The sequence below is a fragment of the Rana temporaria genome, chromosome 8 (genome assembly GCF_905171775.1).
Source record: "Rana temporaria chromosome 8, aRanTem1.1, whole genome shotgun sequence".
NCBI lineage: Eukaryota > Metazoa > Chordata > Amphibia > Anura > Ranidae > Rana > Rana temporaria.
The window spans coordinates 65,497,775-65,523,198 of NC_053496.1; the positions used below are offsets into that span (position 1 = coordinate 65,497,775).

Below are 25,424 nucleotides of genomic sequence, written 5' to 3' on the forward strand. Positions count from 1 at the left end.
AAAGACATTGCATGTGATTTGCACTGCAGTGCGAATCACATGCGATATCGCATAGCGCACTAGTGTGAACCTGGCCTAAATCAGGGTTCTCAGAACACCACTTTACATGAGATCCCCCTTAAAGCACTGTTCACACTAGTGCACTGTGCAATATCGCATGTGATTCACACTGCAAATCACATGCAATGTCGGTGCATTGTGATTTCAGCCATACAGATAGTATGGCTGAAATCGCACCGCATTCGGACCAAACACGCACAGGACACTTTTTTGGTCTGCAACAGAATTGGATCGCATGGGTGTTCACACCTATGTGATCCGGTTCATGTCCGAACTATCAGTTCGCAGTACGATATGCGAGCTGAAATGGAGGCGCCGTTAATGTAGTATGACACTCCCCAGCAGTTCACATATGGCAGTGTGAACTGCCGTGCAAGTTGGGTGTGATGTGGGAACCTGCAGTGGATTCGCAGGGTTCCCGCATCGCACTAGTGTGAACCCAGCCTAAATAAGGGTTCCCCTTTACATTAGAGTCCACAGAGCTCCACCTTACAGTAAGTGGAAATTTTGCAGACTCTAATGCCGTGTACACACGATCAGTTTGTCTGATGAAAACGGTCTGATGGACCGTTTTTATCAGACTAAACCGATCGTGTGTGGGTCCCATCGGTTATTTATCCATCGGTTAAAAAATTAGGAACTTGTTTTAAAATTATCTGATGGATAAAAAACTGATGGCGTGTAGGCACGACTGATTATCAGTCAGCTTCATCGGATAACTGATGGAAAAATCCATCAGACCGTTTTCATCGGATGGACCGATCTTGTGTACAGGGCATAAGGGGGGTCTGTGCGTACTCTGATGTAAGAGGTCTCTGATGTAAGGGGGGTCTGTGTGGACTCTGATGTAAGTGTGGGTCTGTGCGGACTCTGATGTACGGGGGCAGGAGGAGCTGGAGAAGTGCACAGTAAGCAGAGAGTAAAAGGGGGCACTGTGATTACAGAGAAAAGGGGGAGTAATTGCAGGAGCACGGTAATATAAAGGGGCCTACCTGTGCTGTCCCCATTATATCACAGTGTCCCCGCACATTACAGTTTAGAGGACACCAGACACCCCCGCGAATGCCCACCCAAACCACCCAACCCCCCCCCCCCCCCCAGTTCCTGGAAAAATGGGCTGCTCAGTCTTAAATGCCCGGGCCTATTTTTTGTCCCAGTCCAGGCCTGGTTAGCAGAATCTGTTGATTCCAAAGACCAGTGTTGTGTATTTCCCAAATTCCAGATTCTTTACTAAGGAGAATGAAAAAGTACTGCCACCAATTAAAATCAGTGCGGCTGCGTGGTGCTCCGTATAAGTATATAGGTATATGCATAAAAAGTGTAATAAAAACAACCACACTCAGGTGACTTTTTCCTATCTAAGATATACTGTATACCTAAATGGGGCCAACAGCTGCTTGACAATGTACCCCCTGTACATTAAAATAGCAATGTTATACAAACTGAAGAGCAGCTATACTATTAGGTGCTCAGAAAAACAAAATGAGATTAAAAAAGAGAGGAAATTACTGTATTTATCAGCATATAACACGCACCATAACTTTAAGAGGGAAGTTTTAGGGAAAAAATATTTTCAGGGTAAGAAAGTGAGTGTTATACGCCAATAAATACAGTACATCACTCGCTGAAATCCTCACCTTACCTGTTTAGTTACATCTGAACTTGTTCAGGGAGAAGTATGTCTCCCTATCAAAGTGCGAATGTGACAAAAACAAAACAAACAAAACTCAAAGTAGAATTGGATCTGTAAAACAATAGCTATTTTTTCAGACACTTTATTTGGCATGTAACACTTTTAATCAGTTAATCTCACTTTATATTTCTGATCACCTAATAGTAGCATTGCTCTTAAATTAAGATTAAAGGCTTTTTTTTTAATATAACAAACATGTCATACTCGTCTGCTCTGTGCAAACAGTCCAGTTCCTCCTCTTCTCGGTTCCCTCGCCGGCGCTCTTAGCCCCTCCCTCCTGCAAGCAGCTTGCAACAGGGGCACCCAAGCAGGCTTGTTTCAATAGACTCTGCCTGTCTATTCACACACAGAGTCGTGGTTCAGCCCCGTCCCCTCTCTCCTCATTGGCTGTGACTGATAGCAGCAAGGGGGCTGAGGGACTGCTGCATAGAGAAGGTTTGTACCTTCAGCCTTTAGAGCCACTTTAACTTTTTATAACATGGTATATACAAGACTCTGGTTCGGCCGCACCTAGAGTATGCTGTCAAGTTCTGGGCACCAGTCCTCAGGAAGGATGTACTGGAAATGGAGCGAGTACAACAAGGGGCAACAAAGCTAATAATGGGTCTGGAGGATATTAGTTATGAGGAAAGATTGTGAGCACTGAACGTATTCTCTCTAGAGAAGAGACGCTTGAGAGGGGATATGATTTCAATTTTAAAATACCATACTGGTGATCCCACAATAGAGATAAAACTTTTGCGCGGAAGGGAGTTTAACAAGACACATGGCCACTCATTAAAATTAGAAGAAAAGAGGTTTAATCTTAAACTACATAGAGGGTTCTTTACTGTAAGAACGGCAAGGATGTGGAATTCCCTTCCACAGCCGGTGGTCTCAGCAGGGGGCAAGAAACGGTTTCAAGAAACTAATAGATAAGCACCTGAACGACCACAACATACAGGGATACAATGTAATACTGACATATAATCACACACATAGGTTGGACTTGATGGACTTGTGTCTTTTTTCAACCTCACCTACTATGAAACTATGTAACTATATGCATAGTTACACATTGGTCTAAGCTGGAGGAAAATGTCAATGCCTGGAATTCTTCTTTAAGGGTATCATTAACACACGGATGAAACAAACGTGTGTGCATACAGTCTAAAACGGTTGGCTTGTGTGTCATTACCTCAGATTTCAACCAGGCTGACTGCTTGCTTGAAATGCATCTTGAATCCTAAGATTTGTGAAACCACAAATCTGATTTCTATAATGCAGGACAATGAGTGGGGTAACTAAACACAGGTGGAAAAATACCACAAACCACAGGGATGGTTTAATCCTCCTACTTAAGATGAAGTTTATTGCTTCCCTAAACTTCCAAGATACTAATTTATACTTCCAGGCAAAACAGACCAGAAGAAAGACCGTAAACTAAAGCAGATTAAGTACACAAATTTATGACAAACAACAACCGACTTATTTTATCTATACAAACACAGAAGTATAATTCAAGCTCCTAAACTTGAACATTCTGGCTGCCAAACCTACAAGTACTGTCCTGCCAGCCAGCTGGTGATGTGCAACTTGAGACTTTTAGTTCCCAACAAACCTAAAGTGTATCTAAACCTGAAAACAACCATTTAATATATTGCAATTTTCCAGTCCTTAGATGAGGTGTCTGTATGTATTCCTTTACATTTTTCAGGCTAAGAACATTTAAAGAAATAAAAAAAAATAAGGTACCAGCAAGTACCTGTTGAGCTAGAAATGAAGTTCCCCTGTCATTTCCTGTGAGCTAAAAAATAACCTACAAACAATCTTATCTTTATCTTGTAAACTACTAGTCCCATCAATCTACTATGTAATGGAAAACAAAGGCAGACATTTTTGAAGTTCAGCCTGATTGACAACCATGGCAGCCTCTATAGATACAAATGCAGGATCACCAAGTAAAAAGCAAGGAGCAAGCCTGGGAAAAAATAAAATAAACCAATGCAGCCATCTCATCCAAGGCCTAAAAAGCGGCAAAATATTTAAGACTCAGGTTTAGACATGCTACAAAGTGGAAAAATCACCCAAAATGAAGCACTGCTGATTCCCTCTTCCTCCAGCCTGTAACAGAGTTGTGTTTTTTTTTGTTTTTTTTTAGGGGGGGGGGGGGTAGTTTTTTGTCAGTGCTCTCTAACCAAGGAGAGGATGAGTTTGCTCATATCTTGAGACTACATAAGAGGAGCTCTGCTTAAAGCGGAGTTCCACCCAAAAGTGGAACTTCTGCTTTAAGTACTCCTCACCCCTTACATGCCACATTTGGCATGTCATTTTTTGGGGGGGGGGTTCTTTGTTTTGAAGGGGACTTCCTGTCCCAATTCCTCCTTCCGCCTAGAGGGCCGCCTATATGACTCCTCCTCTTCCCCTAGGCGGCCCCTTCCTCTAGGCGATTTCCTGGGACACGTGACAGGTCACAGAAGATCGCCTATCCGAGAGCGCAGCGCAACTCGCGCATGTGCAGTGCTCGACCGGCCGTGAAGCAACAAGCTGTTATGGCGGGGTGACCACGGTTACAATAGAGGCACCCCAGAGAGGAGGGGGAAGAGGAGCGAACCCATTTTTGAAAAACTAACATTCGGCCATGAGCGTAAACAATGGAGCCATCATGTAATGACCGATAAATCATTCAGAGGACATAAATAAAATAAAAATCTTTTTTTTCCATATACCTAGTGCAGACAGTTCGGACGGGAAACAGATTAACCTTTCAATTTATCATTCGTTCAGCAGAAAATTTCCAAACTTGTCCTTCGTTTTTTGGGCTTAAAAAATGTCCCAACGATTATCGATTTTGTGCCTATTAACAAACTGTCTAAATTCCCAAATTTTGGACGATTTTTCGTATAGTATATGGCCAGCCTTATGCCGCATACAGACGGTCGTTTTTTGTGATGAAAAAAAAACGACGTTTTAAATCATGAAATAAAACGACGTTTTTGAAACATCATTTTCAAAAACGACATTGCCTACACACCATCGTTTTTTCACAATGCTCTAGCAAAGCGAGGTTACGTTTCACCACTTTTTTCCATTGAAACTAGCTTCTGGGCATGCGCGGGTTTAAAAACGTCGTTTTAAATGTCGTTTTTTGGTACACACGGTCAATTTCTGTGAAACAAAAAACGACGTTTTGAAAAACGACACAAAAAATTTGAGCATGTTCGAATTTTTTTTTTTCGTTTTTCAGAAGACATAAAACAACGTTTTCCCCCCACACACGATAATTTTAAATGACGTTTTCAAAAACGTCGTTTTTTTCATCACAAAAAACGACCGTCTGTATGCGGCATTAGGGTCGAAATGACAAGATGAGCAATTTTATGTTAAAAAGTGGTCAATTTCACCCAAAACAAAACAAAAAAAAAAAACCTAGTCATATATATAAGATGATCAGATTGTGATTTTAAACAATTAATGCATGTTCCATGGGCTCAAACTGTACCCGTCATAATAGTGAATAACCAAATTTTAAAAAGCCCACCTGAAGCATCTAAAATTCACCCAAATTATCAGCTGGGGTTGTTTGCTGGTTGATAGAGACATACACTATATGGACAAAATATTATTGACATCATGACTACAGTATATGAACTACTTTTATTTAAAGTGTTGCTTTTAATCACTTGCCATCATTTTCTTTTTTGTGTTTATACTCATTTCAAATCTAATTCTCTTTTCTTATAGATTATTCAATAAAATGTTTCTGCCTGAAAGCAAGGAACAAGTTACTGTAATGTCCCCAGCATGGCAGAAGTAAGGCATTGCTCATCCTGCAAGTATTTATACAGTCAAAGCAAAGCATAATGATTCTCAATGACAGTGGAGTCATTTCCCGGCGAACTCTGTCATCACAAACATATGATTATGAAGCATCAGTGGCAGAAGCAGAAGATGTTTTATGGGACAAGAGATCCTGCTCTGATCTATTTATCTTAGCGAGTGTGCTGCAGAATGGCAGCTACAAAGAGGCCTGCTCTCTGAACCTTCCTTTTCAGTGCTCTTAATTGGATCATATATCTTAACACTGCATCATATATCTTTAGGAACGATAAATGAAAGAATAGCTTGTAATAAGTGCCGCCTTATACTTTAGTGTTTTCTTTATTTCCCTGATGGTATTATACATCCTAATGAAGCCCCCACCTCCTCAGCACCTGTAAGTACTTTAAAGGGGTAAAGTACAAAAGCCCCTGTTATTTTCACTGGAGGTCGGATCATATAAATGGTATAATTTAGCTGTATATCAAAGGAGTGAGCAAATATTTGCTGAGAGAAAATTAATAGCTAAGCAATAACTGTCTCACTTTATCACATACTGTAGCTTACAAAAAAAATCTGGTTATAATTCTCACAGTTACACGTGGGATATGACACATCATTTCTTTTTACCATGTAGATGAGTGTTAGATGGAGAAACATCACTTCAAGGTAATTTCTATATTAAAGCAGTAAAGCCCTTTAAATTGACCTTGTCACCACCATGTACATATACAGTGAGAAAAAAAATTATTTCATCCCCTGCAGATTTTGTAATTTTGGCCACTTACAAAGAAATGAAGGATCAATAATTGTTATTATAGGTGTATTTTAAATGATAGAGACGGAAATTCAGAAAAACACGATACAAATGTTATAAATTAAGTTGAAGTTCAGAGAGTAAAATATTTGATGCCCAAGCAAAACACGACTTAGTGAGGTTTTGAATGGAAGAAAGAGATCCTGTGGACAGGTGTCTTTTAAACACATAACGAGTTGTCGTTAGGAGCACCTTCTTAACCACTAGAGGACCAGCTGCCGCAGTTATACTGCATCAGGTTGGCTCCCCTGGGCGAGCCGTCGTAGCTGTACATCGACTGCTTTAAGAGCACTAGGGGGCACACACATGACGCCGGAGGCGCGACGACGGAGCTGACCGGCGGTCGCGATGTCCACCGGGCACCCGCAATCGCTCCTGAGAGAGACAGAACGGAGGTCTGTCAATGTAAGGGGGGGTGTGAGTGCGAGTGAGGGGGCCAGATCTGTTTGCTGCCCCCCCCCCCAAAATATTAACCACCAGCTGCCACTAATTAGAACAACGGTCAGGTTTTATTGCTGTCTATGCCCCTGTGAGATGAAAGTAAAAACTAAAAAGAAAATACACATTTTGGGTTGTTCCCAGACCAGTAAAAGATGGGAAATCTTCCGATGGGGACACTAGATCTGGCAATACCACTTTGAAAGAATTTCCTCCCACTCCCTGTTTGGGTTATTAGTTATGGGACAGGAAGTGAAGGTAAATTTCCCCATGGGACACATATGACAAAAACAAACCTGACAGGGGTTATAAACGCTCCCTTATTTTATCCAAAATGAAAAAAAAAATTGTCTACTTTAACCTCTTGACCACCTAGTACGTCCTCGGCTTTGTGCGGTGATATCTGAATGATGCCTGCAGCTACAGGCATTATTCAGATATCGCAGTCTTCAGCCGCCGATTCTGTGCACGATAAGAACAATCAAAGCGAGAAGCACCGGATGGCGGCGGGAGGGGGGGGACGTCCCCTCCCGCTGCCGATAAGAACGATCAAAGCGGCGGTTCTAGCACTAGACCTCCTCTGTAACTCGAAAATAGTAACCTGTAAAAAATGTTAAAGCGTCACCTATGGAGATTTTTAAGTACCGAAGTTTGGCGCCATTCCATGAGTGTGCGCAATTTTAAAGCGTGACATGTTAGGTATCTATTTACTCGGCATAACATCATCTTTCACATTATACAAAAAAAATGGGCTAACTTTACTGTTTTGTTATTTTTTAATTCATGAAACTGTATTTTTTCCCAAAAAAAGGCGTTTGTAAAATGATTGCGCAAATACCGTGTGAGAAAAAAAAGTTGCAATGACCGCCATTTTATTCCCTAGGGTGTGTGCTAAAAAAATATATATAATGTTTGGGGGTTCTGATTAATTTTCTAGCAGAAAAATTTTGATTTTTACATGAAGGAGAGAAGTGCCAAAACAGGCCCGGTTGTAAAGTGGTTAAATATACCAACCTATACAAATGCAGACAAAGGGGATTTGTTCCACTCGTCTGCAAACTTGTTTTAGGTCATTGACTCTGAAAGTATTGGAAGTGGGTGAGTGTGACAGCTAGCATCTTCAAGAGGGGAGCAATGACAGCCCCTATATTTCTTTTAACTCCTCTCAGTGGCCAGGCCTTGGCGTCAAGTGGCCGCATATTTGCGTGCAATAGCTCCAATAGCGATGTGCCGAGAGCATGCTCCCGCCACGGTTTCCGGCAGCTAACTGAAAGCTCTCGTTCGCATCTTACGAACAGGAGTGTTTCGACAATGTGACCACCGTGACAGCCAATCATGGCAGTCACATGACGATAAGCCCTGCCTCTCGGCATTCTAAACCCCTTGAAGAGTCAGCATGCGCCAGCTATAAGGGGATAAACTAGGGTTTACACAGATTAATCAGTTCATTGTTGCTTACACCAGTCCTAAATAAAATAGGACAGATCAGCATAGATCCCAACTGTCCCTGATTTTGAAAGACTGTCCCTCATTTGGAACAAGTCCCTCTGTCCCTTCTTCCTCCTCATTTGTCCCTCATTTTGGTCTAATCTTAATAGTGTTATATAAAATGCACGATTTATCTATCAAAAACAGTACTAAACCTTTCATCCAATTTCAAAATGTCTGCATTTGTACAGTACATTTCAAAAGTCAATATAAGGGTATAGTATGTAGGGGTCGGGGTGTGCATGAGAATATTATAACTCCACAGAGGCACCGTCCCAATATAAGGGTACAGTAGTGGTTAAAAAAAAGCAGTCATGGGTTTAGCCAATAATTATTTTGTATAATTCTCCTTTATGGGGGCATGGCAAGGGGGGGGGGGGGGAGGGGTCCTATGCCTACATACTTTTTCTAATAGTTGTCCCTCATTCCCATCTCAGAAAGTTGGGCAGTATGGATCAGGCCTTCTGATAAATAACAGGCTTTGCAGGCAAAGCATGCACAGATGTAAGGTCTGCAAAGGTAACATGACTTGGAATAAAATCCTTAATTACAATTTTTCAAAATCACAGTTTCAAGATGTACTAGATCTTGTTGATGTTACTGTACATTAGAGAGAAAAAATAAATCTGTGCGGTTAACGTTAAGACCTAACTCCTGTGCCGTTCCTTCAGAGTTGTGCCGTAAACGGCGAGGTCATCCCTGGCTCAGCCAATTATATAGCTGAAGCCTGCAAACCCAGAAAGAAGACCAGGTGAAGATGGAAGCGTGCTGCTGGAGGGCTTTGTTTTCAGGTAAGTGTTAGATCACCTGTGGCTAGATGACAGGTGCACCCCGTTGGAGTCAGGAGTGCACCACAAGGTAGTAAACCCTATGGCAGACTGCTGCAGATGGAACACAGAGTGGATATGGAAGGCAGGTCCACTGGAGGACAAATAGGGATCCCACAGGAAGCTTGAGCCAAAGATTCCCCAGGGCGTGGACTCTAAGATTCAGCAGGTATTTACCAGAGCCTCTAGTGGTGAGGATGGACTTAGCTGGAACTGAATCCAGGTCGCGGCCCCCAGAGTCCCCCAGCTCACGCTCCGTAGGGCATAGAGGAGTGCCCACACTTCTCTAGAGGTAGTTGAGGAGGAACCTGTGGATCTGGAGGAATGTGTCTACCTCGAGGAGGATAACATCTTCCCTGGACCCTCCCAAACCTCCCCCCCCATCAGGGGAAGCCCCTCAACCTCCCCCCCATCAGGGGAAGCCCCTCAAGGGCCACCCCCATCAGGGAAAGCCCCTCAGGGTCCACCCCCATCAGGGGAAACCTGATGCCTCTCCAGCCCCCAGGAAGGCTTTGCAGAAGACAAGGGGTGTACCCGAATCCCTACAACAAGGGCTTGCGAGGGAACAGGCCCGCCAGACGCGCCACATGGGTGCTATTGCCTGTGACCTGCGCCGTGTGGCAGACAGCCTGGCCTCCTCAGCCAAGACCCAGGCTGAATGCACAGTGGCTGTGCAGGGCACCACAGCCACTGTGCAGCAGTGCCTCACACAGCAGGCTGAGCAGAGCACCTCAATCTCTGACAGCCTGCAGGATGTGAGTGGTAACTGCGCTGCTATGGTGACCTGCATGGGTGACCAAGCCCAGACCCTGGAGGCCATGCGGCAGCACATAGTGGCAGGGGGTCCCTCACCATCTGGTGACCAGGGCTCTAATGTGCAGGCCAGCCTGGAGCGACATACCCTGGCCATTGGGGAGCAGCAGGCCTCGTGGCAGAGGTGAAGAGCCTGGGAGTGGCTATACAGGCCAACACTGCTGCCATCGAGGCGGAGGGAAGGCAGACCAGGCGCCACCAGCGGCACACCACCACCCGCCAGCTGCGGATGCAGGCGCAGACGAACTCTGTCCTCACCCGCATTGCCCTTGCGTTGGAGGGCACGCAGCCAGCATCTGCCAGGAGTGACAGACCAGGGGATGATCCTCCTCCTGATGCCCCACCCCCCCACCCGAGGCTCCCCCCAGACAACTAAGGAGCGGGAGCCGTGGCACCAGGCCTGGCCCACGACAGGGCAAAAGAGTGTTTTTTTTTTGTTCAGATTATGAGCTTTTTTTTTTTTGGAGAGACGTGCATAGATGTATGTGCCGTCCTCCAGTAAGGGCATGCCATGTCGGCCAATGGCATGATCCCTTTTATTTTTTTTGTAGTGACTGCACACGGTCAGTAGTGCAGGCTACAGTATGACTGGTGTGTGAATGTGGGTGACATTCCTGCCAGCAAGGCGTGTCCCCTTGGGTCGTCAGGGAGAGGTTATCCCCACGACCGTGTGAATGTGGTATGAATGGACAGCAACACCATTGGGGCCTTGGCGTGGCGTTGCTGCTCCCAAGTCCTGCATGGTGGACTTGGGCTAAACCAATGTGAAGTGGATGTGGTGTGTGTGAGCACAGGACCCCAGATGGCAAGTCACCTTTTTTTTATTTTTTTAGAAAAAAAAAATGTTTTTGATATTTTTTAATTTCTTTTTTTATTCTTTTTAGTTCCTTTTTTGATATATATTTTTCTTTCTCAATTCGCGGCAGCACCCCCCCAGGCCCATGCCTGAAGCTGTGTAAGGGGCCCCATAATTCCTGATGGCGGCCCTGCCTGGCATGTTGGCATACAGATGTGTTGTCCTGCAAGTGTAGTTGCTCAGCTCGTCCGTAACGGTGCTGCTGCAGCTGCTGTCCAGCTGACCTGTGCACGTCTGGTGCCGAGTTACACCTGCTTTATGGGGAATAACTTTAGGCCGGACGTAGAACTTACGCGCACCACGCGTAGCCTGCACCAGGCGCACGTACGTTCGTGAATCGCCTTATCTCCCTCATTTGCATATTTGAATACAAAATCAATGGGAGCGCCACATGCGTCCAGCGTAAATATGCGCCCACGATACGCCGGTGTAGGCAAGTTACGTCGGTCGGATGAAGCCTATTTTCAGGCATATCTAGTTTTGTGGGCATGGCACATAGATACGACGGCGCATATTTACACTTACGCAGCGTATTTCGAGATACGTCGGCATAAGTGCTTTGTGAGTCCGGGCCATAGTGTGTACAAAATAGGGAATAGATTTATGGCATTTTTTTTTTACTAGTAATGGCAGTGATAGGCGATATTTAGTGGGACTGCGACATTGTGGCGGACAGATCAGATACTTTTGACACTTTTTTGGAACCACTGACATTTATACAGCGATCAGAGCTAAAAATAGCCACTGATTACTGTATAAATGTCACTGGCAGGGAAGGAGGTTAACACTAGGGGGCGATCAAGGGGTTAAGTGTGTTCCCTGGGAGGTGTTGCTAACTGTATGGGGGCTGGGCTGACTGGAGGAGTAGAGAGATCGCTGTTCCTAATCACTAGAAACAGATGATCTGTCTCTCCTCCTACTGCAAATCCCTGTTCTTCCTGTCTCTGGAGCAATCACGGGTGGCCGGTGGACAGGGGAGCCAACGTGCAGCAGTACAACTGTGGCGGGCGGTCTGTAACTAGTTAAACTGCCCGGGGTCCGATTTATTTATTTATTTTGGATGCGGGTCACTACCGCTTTAAGTTTCTTATTTCTGTATGTTACACCATTAGGGAGATTTTTCTTCACTTTCTGTCCCTGTGATGATTGTAGAGGGACGCAGCTGTCAAGTTCTAACCATGCCTCACTGTACTAAAAAATGTGTTTGTCCAGACAGGAAGACAGAGAACATTTCCACAAAGGAGACAAAGACAATAATAAAACATTTTTTTAAAGAGGCCAACGCCCACTCTATCATAAAAATAAATTAAAAGTGTTTGGCTGTAGTTGTGTTTTAGTTCTGATTCTTTTACAAAACATAACAAATATAAAGTTAAACGAAGAGCCGGTTCACACTGGGGCGGCACGACTTTGGGGGCGACTCGGCAAGGCGTTCTGAAGACGACTTCAGAGGCGACTTGCAAACTGACTTCTGTATAGAAGTCAATGCAAGTCGCCCCCAAAGTCGTACAAGAACCTTTTTCTAAGTCGGAGTGACTTGCGTCACTCCTATTAGAAAGGTTCTATTGAATAGAATGGGACGCGATTTGTCAGGCGGCGTAGTCGCCTGACGAGTCGCCCCAGTGTGAACCGGCTCTGACCTATAATTGGTAATTATCCAAATGTTACAAAGAAAATGAAAAATTCTTACTCACTAAAGTGACAACAACCAATTAGAAACCATTCTGTACTGCTAGGAGTTAGGAACAATACATTTTGACTGGTTGCTATGGGTTTCTGCCCTTATGAACACTTTATTAATATGGCTTTAAATGTTAAAATAAAATAAAAAAAGTAAAAACACTTGCTTGCGTTTCCATTTCAGCATTGTATGGCACTGGCATTGCCCATATTTCCAGTTTTGAGAAATGCGTACTCTTTCCTTAACAGGTATTCCAGTAATCCTGCAGACAAAAATCTGTATTAATCCTCAAATTATAGAAAAAATATTAAGTTGCTTTACAAATCACAAGTAAACAATATTTTCAATGTAGAATATATCTAAATGCTAAATATAACTTAATCATACCTACATAATGTAGTCAACCAATGACAACTATACTATGGACATACAACCTGTAAGCTTCATTATTTTATGCACTTTTCATTTTCATTTCACAAGCATCATGGAATTTCCTTGTACCATTTGTACTAGAACTTTAGATTAAATTACTACCCACACACATACTAGAGTAAAGCCTGGTACACAGTAAAAGTTTTTTTCTCTCATGCACAAAAAAAAAAAACTGTCAGCTCCGGTCAAAGACGCTGTACCAATGATCCGACATTATCTTAGCAATCTTCACCATTGAGCTGTTGTGTTCTGAAGGGGGATGCCCCCCACCGCCAGAACACTCCGATCAGCACTCTCTGCCATTGGCTGAGAGTGCTCATTGGGAGTCGGTCTGCTGCTGGTTTTCCAGCATGCATGTCCGCCAGAAGCTGGCCGAATGACATACACACGGGCTGAGTGTCGGACGTTTTCTTTTTAACCGGCCGATGTCGCCCGACCAGTATGTACCCAGCTTAAAAGGTCCAAGGTAACTAGGTGTTTGTTGTCAATTACGATTGAGTAAATAAAATCATGCGTTTTCTCAGGATCATTGGCTTAAGCTCAATGACTGCTAGATAATAACATAATGCCTCAGTGACTGATTGTACAATACCAATACTGTGCATGAACATCCACAATAAATAATGTACCAATCACTACAGAAGTGTACAGTTTTTACTGATGGATTCTGCAATAAATTTAAAAAAAAAAAATGATTTTTGGCTGTTATTTAAAAATTATTAAAGCGGAGGTTCACCCTCAAAATGAACTTTCCAGCATCCTTAAAGCGGAAGTAAACCCATCAATTTAACAGTTTGAAAAAGCAGTTACATTCCTGGCATGCCGGGAATGCTAACTGTCACATTGGTTGTGCTCTCAACCAAACTGTCAAACCATCCAATGGCTGGTGTCATAACTGATCACATGTGCAGCATCATGGCAGTTGAAGAATAAACAGAGGCCAAGATGCGCCTTAGCAGCTGTCAATCAACTCCTCTTTGCTTAGAAACGCCCATTCCCCGCTCGGAGCTGGAAAACAAGGGCTCATATAACGATAAGTACAAGTAAAAAAAAAAAAAAACAGCATACTGCAGATGTTAGCAGTATGCTACAGCTAATGTCAAAAAGTTGATTTTTGGGTGAACCTCCGCTTTAAGCATGTTCTCTAGATCTCTTCACAGAATTATTCTTATGATTTGAAATGGTACTTATTAGTTCTGTGCTTTTTCACCCAAATAAAAAAAGCAGGATCAGTCATTGGTACCAGAAGTAATGGAAGCAAGTTTTGAGATTTACAGGGACATTTGCATTATTCCATGTAAAACATAAAATGTATGCACATAATTTGCAATAACTGCACAACGTGTTATTGTAAATTATGCACACCTGAGGTAAATACTAAGGGAACAAGAGTAAAACATTCCTTGCATGTTTTAGTTTCAGTAGAAATTTATTAAAACAAATGTGTTGTTCGTACATAGTTGATCAGGTTAAAAAAAAGCCATTAAATTCAAACTAAAGACAAAATAAAACTATAAAAAAAAATGCACAGAAACCTAAACTAATTTTTTTTTTTCATAGAAAATAATAATAAAAAAAAAACATTATAAAGCATGGCCCAATTAGCTCCAAAAGTTAAATAACTCCTTGCTGGTCCCCAAGAGCAATTTGATATCCTCTAGACCAGCCTCTCTCTTAACCTTTTTAACACAGAGGAACCCTTGAAATAACATTCTGGTCTCAGGGAACCCCAGCTAAAAATTACTATATCTACAACTAATGCTAAATTAGTGTGATGGTCAGTGGGAAGAATGCTCCTTACACTTGAGGTCATTGGGAAGAATTACCTCCTTACAGATAGCTACGAAGATCAATGGTATCCAGAACTTATCTTAGAGGAAGAAATTTCTCATTGCTCAAAGAACCCCTAGCAACCTCTGGAGGAATTCTAGGGTTCCATGGAACTTTGGTTAAGAAACCCTGCTCTAGGTAAACAACTTACAGTGGAGTTTTTTATACATATTAACCACTTCCGATTTTTGTATGGACCCTTATGGACCAGAGCGATTTTTAAAATTCTACTATAGGGCAATTCATTTGGCAATAGCACGGTCATTACAAATTCAGAAGGTTATTTTTTTTATCTGAATACATTCTATGCAAGGCTGGCCCAATACATTGTGCTGCCTGGGTCCAAGAATAAAATGGAGGCCATATTTATTCTCACCAATGCTGGGCCCGGGGCACTTTCTTCCCCGCTAGCCACAATCCGGCCCTTATAAAGGCTGAAGAACAATAAACTGGCCCTTTGTTTGAAAAGTTTGGCGACCCCTGCTATAGAGATATCCTCCTAGTTCTCAGTGATCAGTCATCCTCCATGCAGTCATCTTGGCTGCAGTGGCATCACCTGGTGCGGTAAAACATGGTATCACCCCACAAAATGCATGCTTGCAGGCTAGTGCATCGGCATGGCACCCCCCCCCCCCAGTTTGCCCCAGTGCAAGGTCACAGTCAGTAGTATGTAGAGCAGTGTACAGAGGTGAGTGATATGTGGCCAGTGTACAGAGGTCAGTAGTATGTAGGGCAGTGTACAGAGGTCAGTAGTATGTTGGTTAGTGTACAGAGGTCAGTAGAATGTAGGGTGGTGTACAGAGGTCAGAATTGTGTTGAGCAGGGTGCAGGGGTCAATAATATGTAGAGCAGTGTGCAGAGGTCTGTAGTATGTAGAGCAGTGTATAGAGGTCATTAATATGTAGAGCAGTGTGCAGAGGTCAGTAGTATGTAGGGTGGTGTACAGTACTACAGAGGTCAGAATTGTGTAGACCAGTGTACAGAGGTCAGTAATATGTAGAGCAGTGTGCAGAGGTCAGTGCTATGTAGGGCAGTGTACAGAGCTCAGTAGCAAATAGGGCAGTGTACAGAGCTCAGTAGCATGTATGGCATTGTACAGAGGTCAGTAGCATGTAGGGCAGTGTACAGGGGTTAGTAGCATGTAGGGCAGTGTACAGAGTTCAGTAGCATATAGGGCAGTGTACAGAGGTCAGTAGCATGTAGGGCAGTGTACAGAGGTCAGTAGCATGTATAGCAGTGTACAGAGATCAGTAGCATGTAGGGCAGTGTACATAGGTCAATAGTATGTAGGGCAGTGTACAGAAGTCAATAGTATGTAGGGCAGTGTACAGAGGTCAATAGTATGTAGGGCAGTGTACAGAGGTCGATAGTATGTAGAGCAGTGTACAGAGATCAGTAGCATGTAGGGCAGTGTACAGAGGTCAATAGTATGTAGGGCAGTGTACAGAGGTCAATAGTATGTAGGGCAGTGTACAGAGGTCAATAGTAGGTAGGGCAGTGTACAGAGGTCAATAGTATGTCTCTCAAACCAACACGTTTCCCTGTAAGAAGCATCGACTGGGAACGGACATAGTGAACTTTTTCTCCAGCTCAATAGCCATACCTCTGTATGGGACTTTCAGTTAGAGGGCTGGAAGAGGTGTCAATGGACTACAAGTGTAGCAATCAATGCACTCATGTTCAATTGAGAACTACAAGTCCGATGAGTGTGGTGGCAGATGGGGCTTGAAGTACATTCATTCACAGATCTGTTGTGCCAATTTCAAAAGTGACAACTGCTGTGGAGGAAAAGAATATCCACCAGCTGTCACATAGGGAGGTACTCAGGGGGGTGGACGTTGCTTAGCAACATGTTACATATTACTTCTTCAATATAGGTTTAACATGTTGCTGAAGCTGGAGTTAGCCTTCAAGTGAAAAACTTTGTACCAAGATCATTATATTGACAAATTATGTCTTTTTACAAGTTAATTATATTTCCTCTTAATTGTCCTTTCTCGAGGGAAAATAAATTTAGTTCAGGTATTATAGAAACTAAAAACAAAGGGCGCACTGGCCTAGTGCATTATCCAAAATTAATTTATTACAAAATAATAATAAAATTGTGCTGAAAATGCCCCCCTCGGCTTATACTCGAGTCACCTTTTTGTGCCTGATCTCCTGGACTTTGGGGACCCGGTACCGGCCGGCCGTAGGTCCCCTGGACCCCAAACTTGGCACACATATAGCCCCACTTCCTCTAAAAGTGTGCAAAGTTTGTTGTCCGGGTGATCTACGGCCCCGGGAGCACCGATTTTTCAAAGCCGGGCACCCCTTTTATATACTTCCATGTTAAACGTAAGTCTAGTCATGGACACAGTGAGGCATGGGCACAGTAAGGCATGGGCACAGTGAGGTACAGTGAGGCATGCAGATGGACACTCTAGGCTTATACTCCAGTCAATACGTTTTCCCATTTTTTTGTGGTAAAATTAGGTGCCTTGGCTTATATTCGGGTCGGCTTATACTCGAGTATATACGGTACTCACATATGTAGGCAGTACGCTTGCACATCAGGCCACTGCAAGTCACTATAAACTCCAAACTTTGCCAAGACTGCTTCTTAATTCTCAAGCAGACCAAGCAATTGTGTACAGTTTTAATGAGAACAAAAGCCACTAATTCCAAGTTACAAAAAAGGAAAACACACACCGAAAATTGTAAAGCTGATGGAAGACATTTGTGAAGATGTAAAATGTGCAGGTAGGATATGAGCTCCTTAAAACCTCAATGGATCAGGTCCACTGAGCATACAGGTTTATGTTAGTGGGAAAGGGAAAGTAACAAGAAGAGTCCTCCAAGCAAAGATCTACCAGATGGCATAGTAGTGATCACTAACCATGTCGTGCAGGGGGTTCTGGGTGGTTCTGGTAATCGCTGGGTGGTTGGGGGTGGTAGGGCGGTGTGCGGTCTGGGCGTGGGTGGGGCGGGTAGGGAGGTCTGTATGGATGCGTGGATGTGAGTGGGTGTGTGTGATGGTGGTGAAAGGTCTGTTCGGTATCTAACTGTTATTTCCACTGTTTGTCGTGTATCTACGACAGGAGGCCATGTTTGGTCCAAATGGGACACCCTGAAGCATATTGTCCCTCCGTTGAGGGACCGGGGTACTCAATCTCAGGGAGGGGAAAAGGTTTATTGATAAGGGCTGTTTGAATTCTATGTCATTCTATGCAGGTATTGTACCAATTACTGTGCCTTTTTCCTTGCTGATTGTAACTGCAGAAAACCAATAAAAACAATAAAAAAAAAAAAAAAAAAACATGTCGTGCAGTGCACACAGCCCATTTCTTTCGGGCACAGGCCTGCTACATTCTGCTGTTTTATTTTTTTTCATCAATAATGGGTCTGCTTACATTTTTCATCTAACAGTAACAGCTGTGTGGTTCAATTTAGAGTACCTACCAATGCACCCAAATTTATACATTTGAGAATGCTAGATCTATATTACAACCAAACAATAACCCAGCCAGTTCTAGATCCAATCACATACATAACAAAACAAAAGAATCAGTTAACATATCAGTAAATTATTAAGATATGAAGAATCTGATGTGGGAAAAAAAAGTGAGAAAATGGCAGATCCTTGGGTAAGACTGGCTCCCAGCCCATTAGTTATTGTTTTAAAAGGAGAGGCCACGCAAGAAACGATTAGCCTCGTGTATATAAACATCACACCTAGCTGTTAATACATGTAGGAATCTCTAACCTGGCCTCGGGGCCTGCCTAAATCTCCATTTTCCCAGCCCTCTTTCAAAGCTCAGGGCTCATTTTTCTCTCCTCTCTCTCTCCCTTTACATCTTCCGGCACTTGGAGACCATTATAATTTGACTGCATTCCTGGGCATCTGACCTGTTTTAAACAAAACAAAAAAGCGAGCTTTTCGATCATTTAAATCTTCGTCGGCAGTTGGCCTATGATCAGCAAAGCTAGACCAGAGAATAATTTAGAGGTCTTGCAACTGCTCTACTAAGAAAGGATTCCAGAAATTAAAAAGAAGGAAAAAAAAAAGAAAAGTAATAATTGTGCTGGTTCCCAGCAGAAACAGGCAGACATGTCCCAAAGAATAGTTCAGTTCCCTTGTGACATTAAATACAATATATGTGCAATATGCTCCCCCACCTATATATCAATAACTGCACTTGTACTGAACTTTATGGCTAGTACTCTGGAAACACAGTGAAAAAACAAAGTCAATGGAGCGTAATGTCCCCAATGGCATATCAATGCCAAAATGTATCAGAAAGTAACAATTGCAGGCTGAAGAAGTAATTGGGGAAAAAATGCTTTCAGCATTCATGCAAATTGGTTACCCAAACAGAACATGCCATAGCACAGAAACAGACCACACATCATGCTAATCTCCTCTTCACAGCCCAACCATGGCGCAGCGAAACATTTATGCTTATTTTCCCTTTTTATAGAAATATCTAAAGGACACAAAAGCAGAGTGAACTTATTTTGGCCATACAGGAGCAGAGCACTTATTGCCCATTTCTTGCACAGGACACATGCCGAAAAGAGAGGAAGTTTTTTTTTTTTTTTACTTACATGGATTGTGAAAGGATACATTTCCTAGAAAATGTACTTATAGTACTTGCCATTGTTTTTAACTGTCATGGAGTTTTAGTCCTCCTGCTACAATCCAATGTAGCCTCTATATTCAAAAGTGCAATTTCAACATATGGATGGAAAGAGTAGAAAAATGTGTATATCCAGGGCGCTCCAAGCATTTGAATCCTGACAGATAAAGTCTGTGTTGGAGAGGGTAGCAAATCTTCACACACTTCAGGCAGCACCCAGGGAGACAAGCAATCGCTAATGGAAACAGAAAAACAAACAAGGCTCCTCTAAGTGCAGAAGTATGAAGCTTTTAATATCCCCTAAAGGGGTTAAAAACACTTACAAGCTAGTGGATGAAACAGGCATGTAGCAGGTAAGTGCGTCAAGGAGATGTTCCAGTGGCAGGACAGTCTCAGTCTGTGATGGTAAAGCTTCCAGGGAAGTCCACGAGATAACAGCCGACTTGTGCTGTGAATGTTCAGAGGACACAATAAAGCTGGAGCCTGGTGGATGCTGTCAGAGGAAGCGAGACAGAAACCAGCATGCAACACAAACAGGAAGTGGACAGGAAGTGTGTCATAGAGGCATGACTGGCTGAAGAAGAAACCCATAAGCTGTTCCGAAACGCGCCCCACGTCTATGACACACTTCCTGTCCACTTCCTGTTTGTGTTCCATGCTGGTTTCTGTCTCGCTTCCTCTGACGTCATCCCCAGGCTTCAGCATTATTGTGTCCTCTGAATATTCACAGCACAAGTCGGCTGTTATCTCGTGGGCTTCCCTGGAAGCTTTACCATCACAGACTGGGACTTCCCTGCCACTGGAACATCTCCTGGATGCACTTACCTGCTACATGCCTGTTTCATCCACTATCTTGTAAGTGTTTTTAACCCCTTTAGGGGATATTAAAAGTTTTATACTTCTGCACTCAGAGGCGTCTTGTTTGTTTTTCTGGATGGAAACTTTTCCTGAGATAAATATGGAGGTTAACACTGTTGATTTCTTTCGGCAAATCATTGTTGATAAAAATCAATGAGGCCGTAAAAGACACCCAGTTTGGGAATATTTTAATGAAGTTCCTCTACCTATGCGTAAAGCAGGTATACATACAAAATGCAAGCAATGCAACAAAGATATGCAAGGCCCGGCGGCCCGAATGAATCAACATCATGAGAAGACGTGCGGTGATCAAAGAACCATCTTTGAAGTGGACCCAGCTGATCTATTCAGTTTAAGTTATTCTGTTTGTTTTTTCAAAGAGATTTTGTTTAGGCACTTAAGTTACTAAACATTGATGTCTAAGCAAAGACAAGAATATGTAATATAATGTTATTGTTTTAATTAAATAAAATAATTTGAGTAGTTCTCCAACTTTGTGTGATCAACCTATTAAATTAAAATCAGTTCTGATATTGCTGTTTTACTAACCTGACAGCTTATTATTCTAAATAGAAAACCTTAATTTTGTTTGCAAATATTAAACATTCTAATTACCAGCAAGAATAAGTCCTTACATTTAAAGAGAACATGTCATGGCAGCGCCTGTTAGTGGGCATCCACTCACCTGCTGCCGACACATCCCTTACCCTGCTGTGTCACTGCTGCATCACCAGCCTTCTCATTAAACTGAATTGGACTGTCGGTGAGTCAACAGCGAGTCAGAGGAGGAGCCGCTGCGGGACAGAGATGATAGTTGCTCTTTAAAAATTATGATTTAAATCGAGTTGATTTAAATCAAGCCTTTTTACTAGTGATTTAAATCATGATTTAAATAGACTTGATTTAAATTAACTCCACAGCACATTTCTTTTTAAACAGAGTGATTTTTATTTGCAACACAATCACTCAAAGACTAAGACCCCTTTCAGTCTGAAGGCACTTTACAGGCATTTTAGCGATACAAATAGCGCCTGTAAAGCACCCCTGTAAACTGCCTCTCATGACTCCCCAGTGTGAGAGCCTGAGTGCTTTCGCACTGGAGCAGTGCACTTGTAGGACATAAAGCACCCCGCTCCCGCCCCCACACAGTGCCAGTATAGCATCGCTAAAATAAGCAGCGCTTTGCCGCTAGCACAGGGCAGTCTTCAGTGTGAAAGAGGTCTTATGCCGCCTACACACGGTCAGAATTTCTGGCAACAAATGTTCGATGTGAGCTTGTTTGACATCTCAAATCGCATTTCAAATCATACCAGTGTGAACCAGGCCTGAGAAGGGAAATCGAAGGAAAAGGTAAGTGAACAAACAATGCACTAGCTTAAAGGAACCTATTTAGAAAATAAAAAAAGGAGCTGCGGTGGCTTGACGCGATTGGCACTGCACTGACAAGTCATTCACCTCTGCAGCTAGAGGTTCGGATTGCCTCTGGGGGATTGCCTCTGGGGGAGGCCTGCCTACTCCCAACTCCTGCAGTCCGGCTTCTCTCTCGAGTACACGCACAAAATACACTTAGAAAAAAAAAAAAAAAAATGAACATTTACAACCCCTTTAAACACTTTTCCAGCCTAGCGGATATGTCAATTCTTAATGACAGCCTCTTAAAAAGAAAATCTGGTAAAGATTATACTATATATTTTTGATGGCTAGCTCATGACTTAATCAATAAGTGGATACTTAAGCCCTATATACACGATCGGATATCTGATGGAATCTAATCCGATGTATTTTTTCATTGGATATCCGATGAAGCTGACTTTCATCAGTCTTGCCTACACACCATCAGTCAAAAATCTGAATGTGTCCAACACATGGATCAGGCACGAAAGAGGCATGGATCAGGCACGAAAGAGGCATGGATCAGGCACGGATGAGCACTTTTGTGGCACAGATGGATGAGGCACAGATGGGCATGAATGAGGCACAGATGGGCATGAATGAGTTACAGATGGGCATGAATGAGGCACAGATGAGTAATGGATGAGGCACAGATGAGTCATGGATGAGGCACAGATGAGGCACAGATGGGCATAATTGAGGCACAGATGGGCATGAATGAGGCACGGGCAAGTATTGCTGCAGTATCCCTCTCTCCTCGGACGCTGTACTGATCGGTGTGTACAGCATACAGACGTTCCCGGGTGCGCGCCAGAATAAGCCGATCGCGCTGTAGACGTCATTCAGCTATGGCCCGGTCAGCAAGTGGTTAGAGGGTAACATAGTCATATTGTAATTGAATGTTTTCAATCTGTAGCACTGTAATTTTCTGTAAATGCATTGCAATATGGCTACCTGGAGGTGTTCGGTACACAGAATGTGTACAGAACGCCCCCCAGAAACATAAATTTCCTGCTTGTGTGATTGGCTCACTGATTTTCCCAGAAGTCTACACTAAGATAAAAGTCAGATTTCAGGCATCCCCTGCAACAAAAATTGAACTTTTGGTGAGATAATCCCAATAGGAAATCACATCTTCAGGGATGCGTACCCTGAAATCTTCCTCATTAGAGCCCTGCAGGTGCAGCAGCTGATTGATAATTATTAAAACCACTTCCATTAGATTCACTTAACACATGGACACAGACAAACACACATTGATTTCTTCAAGTAACAAAAAGGTAGGAATCTGCAACAAATGTTGTTAAAATCCTTGCAGTGTACATTGAACACTAGGAGGGGAATGTTATTTTCCATAACAAAAGTGGAGTTACTCTTTAAAGCTGTTAAAGCGGGGGTTCACCCTATCGACAGGAAAAAAAAATTTTTTTTTTCTTTTACCTTTAAATCAGGCACTGTAGCGCGAGCTACAGTATGCCTGTCCCGAATTTTTTCCCCCCATACTCACCTTGTAGTCGTCCATCGAAGATACCGGGGAATGGGCGTGCCTCTGGAGACGGAGGATGATTGACGGCCGGCTCTGGCGCGTCACGCTTCTCCGGAAATAGCCGAAATAGGCTTGGTCTTCACGACGCGTGCGCATAGCCTGTGCGCACGCGCCGTGAAGAGCCGAGACCTACTCCGGCTGTCTTCGGGGAGAGTGACGTGCCAGGGCCGGCCGTCAATCATCCTCCCTCTCCATAGGCACGCCCATTCCCCGCGGGAGCCGGAATCTACGATGGACGACTACGAGGTGAGTACGGGGTTAAAAAAATCGGGACAGGCATACTGTAGCTCGCGCTACAATGCCTGTCTCGATGGTAACATCATGTGGGTCAGGGTGAACTACCGCTTTAAAGATGGTTACTGCTTGTATTTTTGTTTTGTTTCGGATAGCTAGACGACAAGTGGTATACTTTTCTCCCTAGGTAGGCAACTTCCTTATATTAAACAAATATTGAAATAAACAAGAGGTGAGGGGAGTCTTCAAATTTAGGATTTCCTGTGCAACTTGGCCGCTGTAGATGAAGAAATGCAATATCCCTTGTGAGATCAAGGTTCCAGCTGCAGGAAGGAACTGTAATGAAGGCTCACAGCTTCAGAAACAGCAACTGACTGAGTGTCACAGTGACTGGAATCTTATGCAATACTATCCTATGCTATGAGGCATTAAATGAGGGCACTCAGCATACAATATTTATGAATACCAATCGATGCAGGAGGTAAAAGGGTGTACTAAGATTAATGGCCCCCTTAGCAAAAGCACACAATGTGTATTACCCTAAATGTTGCTAGCAAGATCTTGTCCCCATCATATTTTTCTTCATTTGTCCCCATCAGATGCTGTTCCACCAAGCAGGTGCTTGAAGAGTTTCATACTAGGTGACCAAGACTTAAAGGACTGCAATATTGGCCAGATGAATTCAAAACGGACAAAATGTCAAACAACAAGCATATTTGTGACCTGTTTTAGGTTCACCTCACAGGTCACAACCTGAACGTACAATCAATGTTAGACTTACCATAATTATGTAATATGAAGACCTACTTAAACTGGTTCTCGGGCCTGTCCTGAAAGTCTTGGGAGGGGGTGGACATGGCCTTCTGGCTTAGTTCGCCCTCTCTCATGGGGTCTCCCTTCGGGGGAGCCTCACCGAGTACTTGGGCGGGTCTGTTTCGGCAGACCCTCCAGAGAAAGGGGTCTGTCTGGCTTCGGCTGGACGGACCATAGTGTAAAGTACCCTGTTCCCTGTCAGGAGCCTAACGCCCCGGGGGGATTCAGGGCAGGGCCCTCTGATTTTAGAGGGCTAGTGTACCCGCTGCATGTTTTTGTGTCACTCCTTTATGTTGTGCACATTTTTTTGCCACCGGGTGAAGTTTTTTGAGTGTGTTCCACACGCCATGGGCTTTCGATAAAAATAAAAAAGACCTACTTAAACTATCCTATTCGACGCCAGGTCGACGAAACCGGTCAAGCGATCCAACAGAACGCCACAACACTTCCGTTTCTCTGCATGCTAAAGTAATGCTCTGTTGATATAACAAAATTGTGAGTACCCATTTGTTTTGTACCAATAAAAGCTGGATTTTTAAACGGTACTACACTATTTTGGGATCCCTTTCTTATTTCCTGTATATGAGATAACTACTGAGAGCACCACCAGGATCACAGCAGGACGTGCCTTTGCCAGAGTGCTGCACAGTGGCACACACTGTGAACGCTGAAAACCCCAAGAGGGGGTATAAATCTGGTGAGTGCGGTCCATATAGGAGCACAGATTGGAGTGGATCACTGTGTGAAGCACAGAACTAGATGTTCACAACAGCACAAAGCACTTTTTCTAATATTTATATTTTTCTAATATATTTAAATATTTTTATTTTTTTACTTTTACTGGCACTTATTTATATATTTTTTTCTTTGTTATCTTTTACACCTTTGGAGTGGATATCACTAGCATTTGTAGCACAAGGATTTTATTAACCACTTAAGGACCCCCTACCGACGATACGTCGGCAGAATGGCACATCCACGTACATGTACATGTCTCTTTAAGCCCAGCCGTGACCGTGGCCGCGGGACTCGTGGACCCGATCACTGCTGAAGTCCCGCGATCGGTCCCCAGGGCTGAAGAACGGGGAGAGCTGTGTGTAAACACAGCTTCCCCGTTCTTCACTGTGGCGCTGTCATCGATCGTGTGTTCCCTTTTATAAGGAATCACAATCGATGACGTCACACCTACAGCCAAACCCTCCTACAGTTGTAAACACACATGAGGTCAC

At 43.3% G+C, this 25,424-nt stretch overlaps 1 protein-coding gene across 1 annotated transcript in view; it reads right to left on the reverse strand.

Moving 5' to 3' along the window:
• FBXW4 (F-box and WD repeat domain containing 4) overlaps positions 1-25,424 on the reverse strand; it is a 247,251-nt gene that overhangs the window by 188,265 nt on the left and 33,562 nt on the right. The window contains exon 2 of the mRNA XM_040361932.1: positions 12,638-12,733. Within this exon, the coding sequence (XP_040217866.1) occupies positions 12,638-12,733 (96 nt within the window). The remainder of the gene's footprint in view (positions 1-12,637; positions 12,734-25,424) is intronic.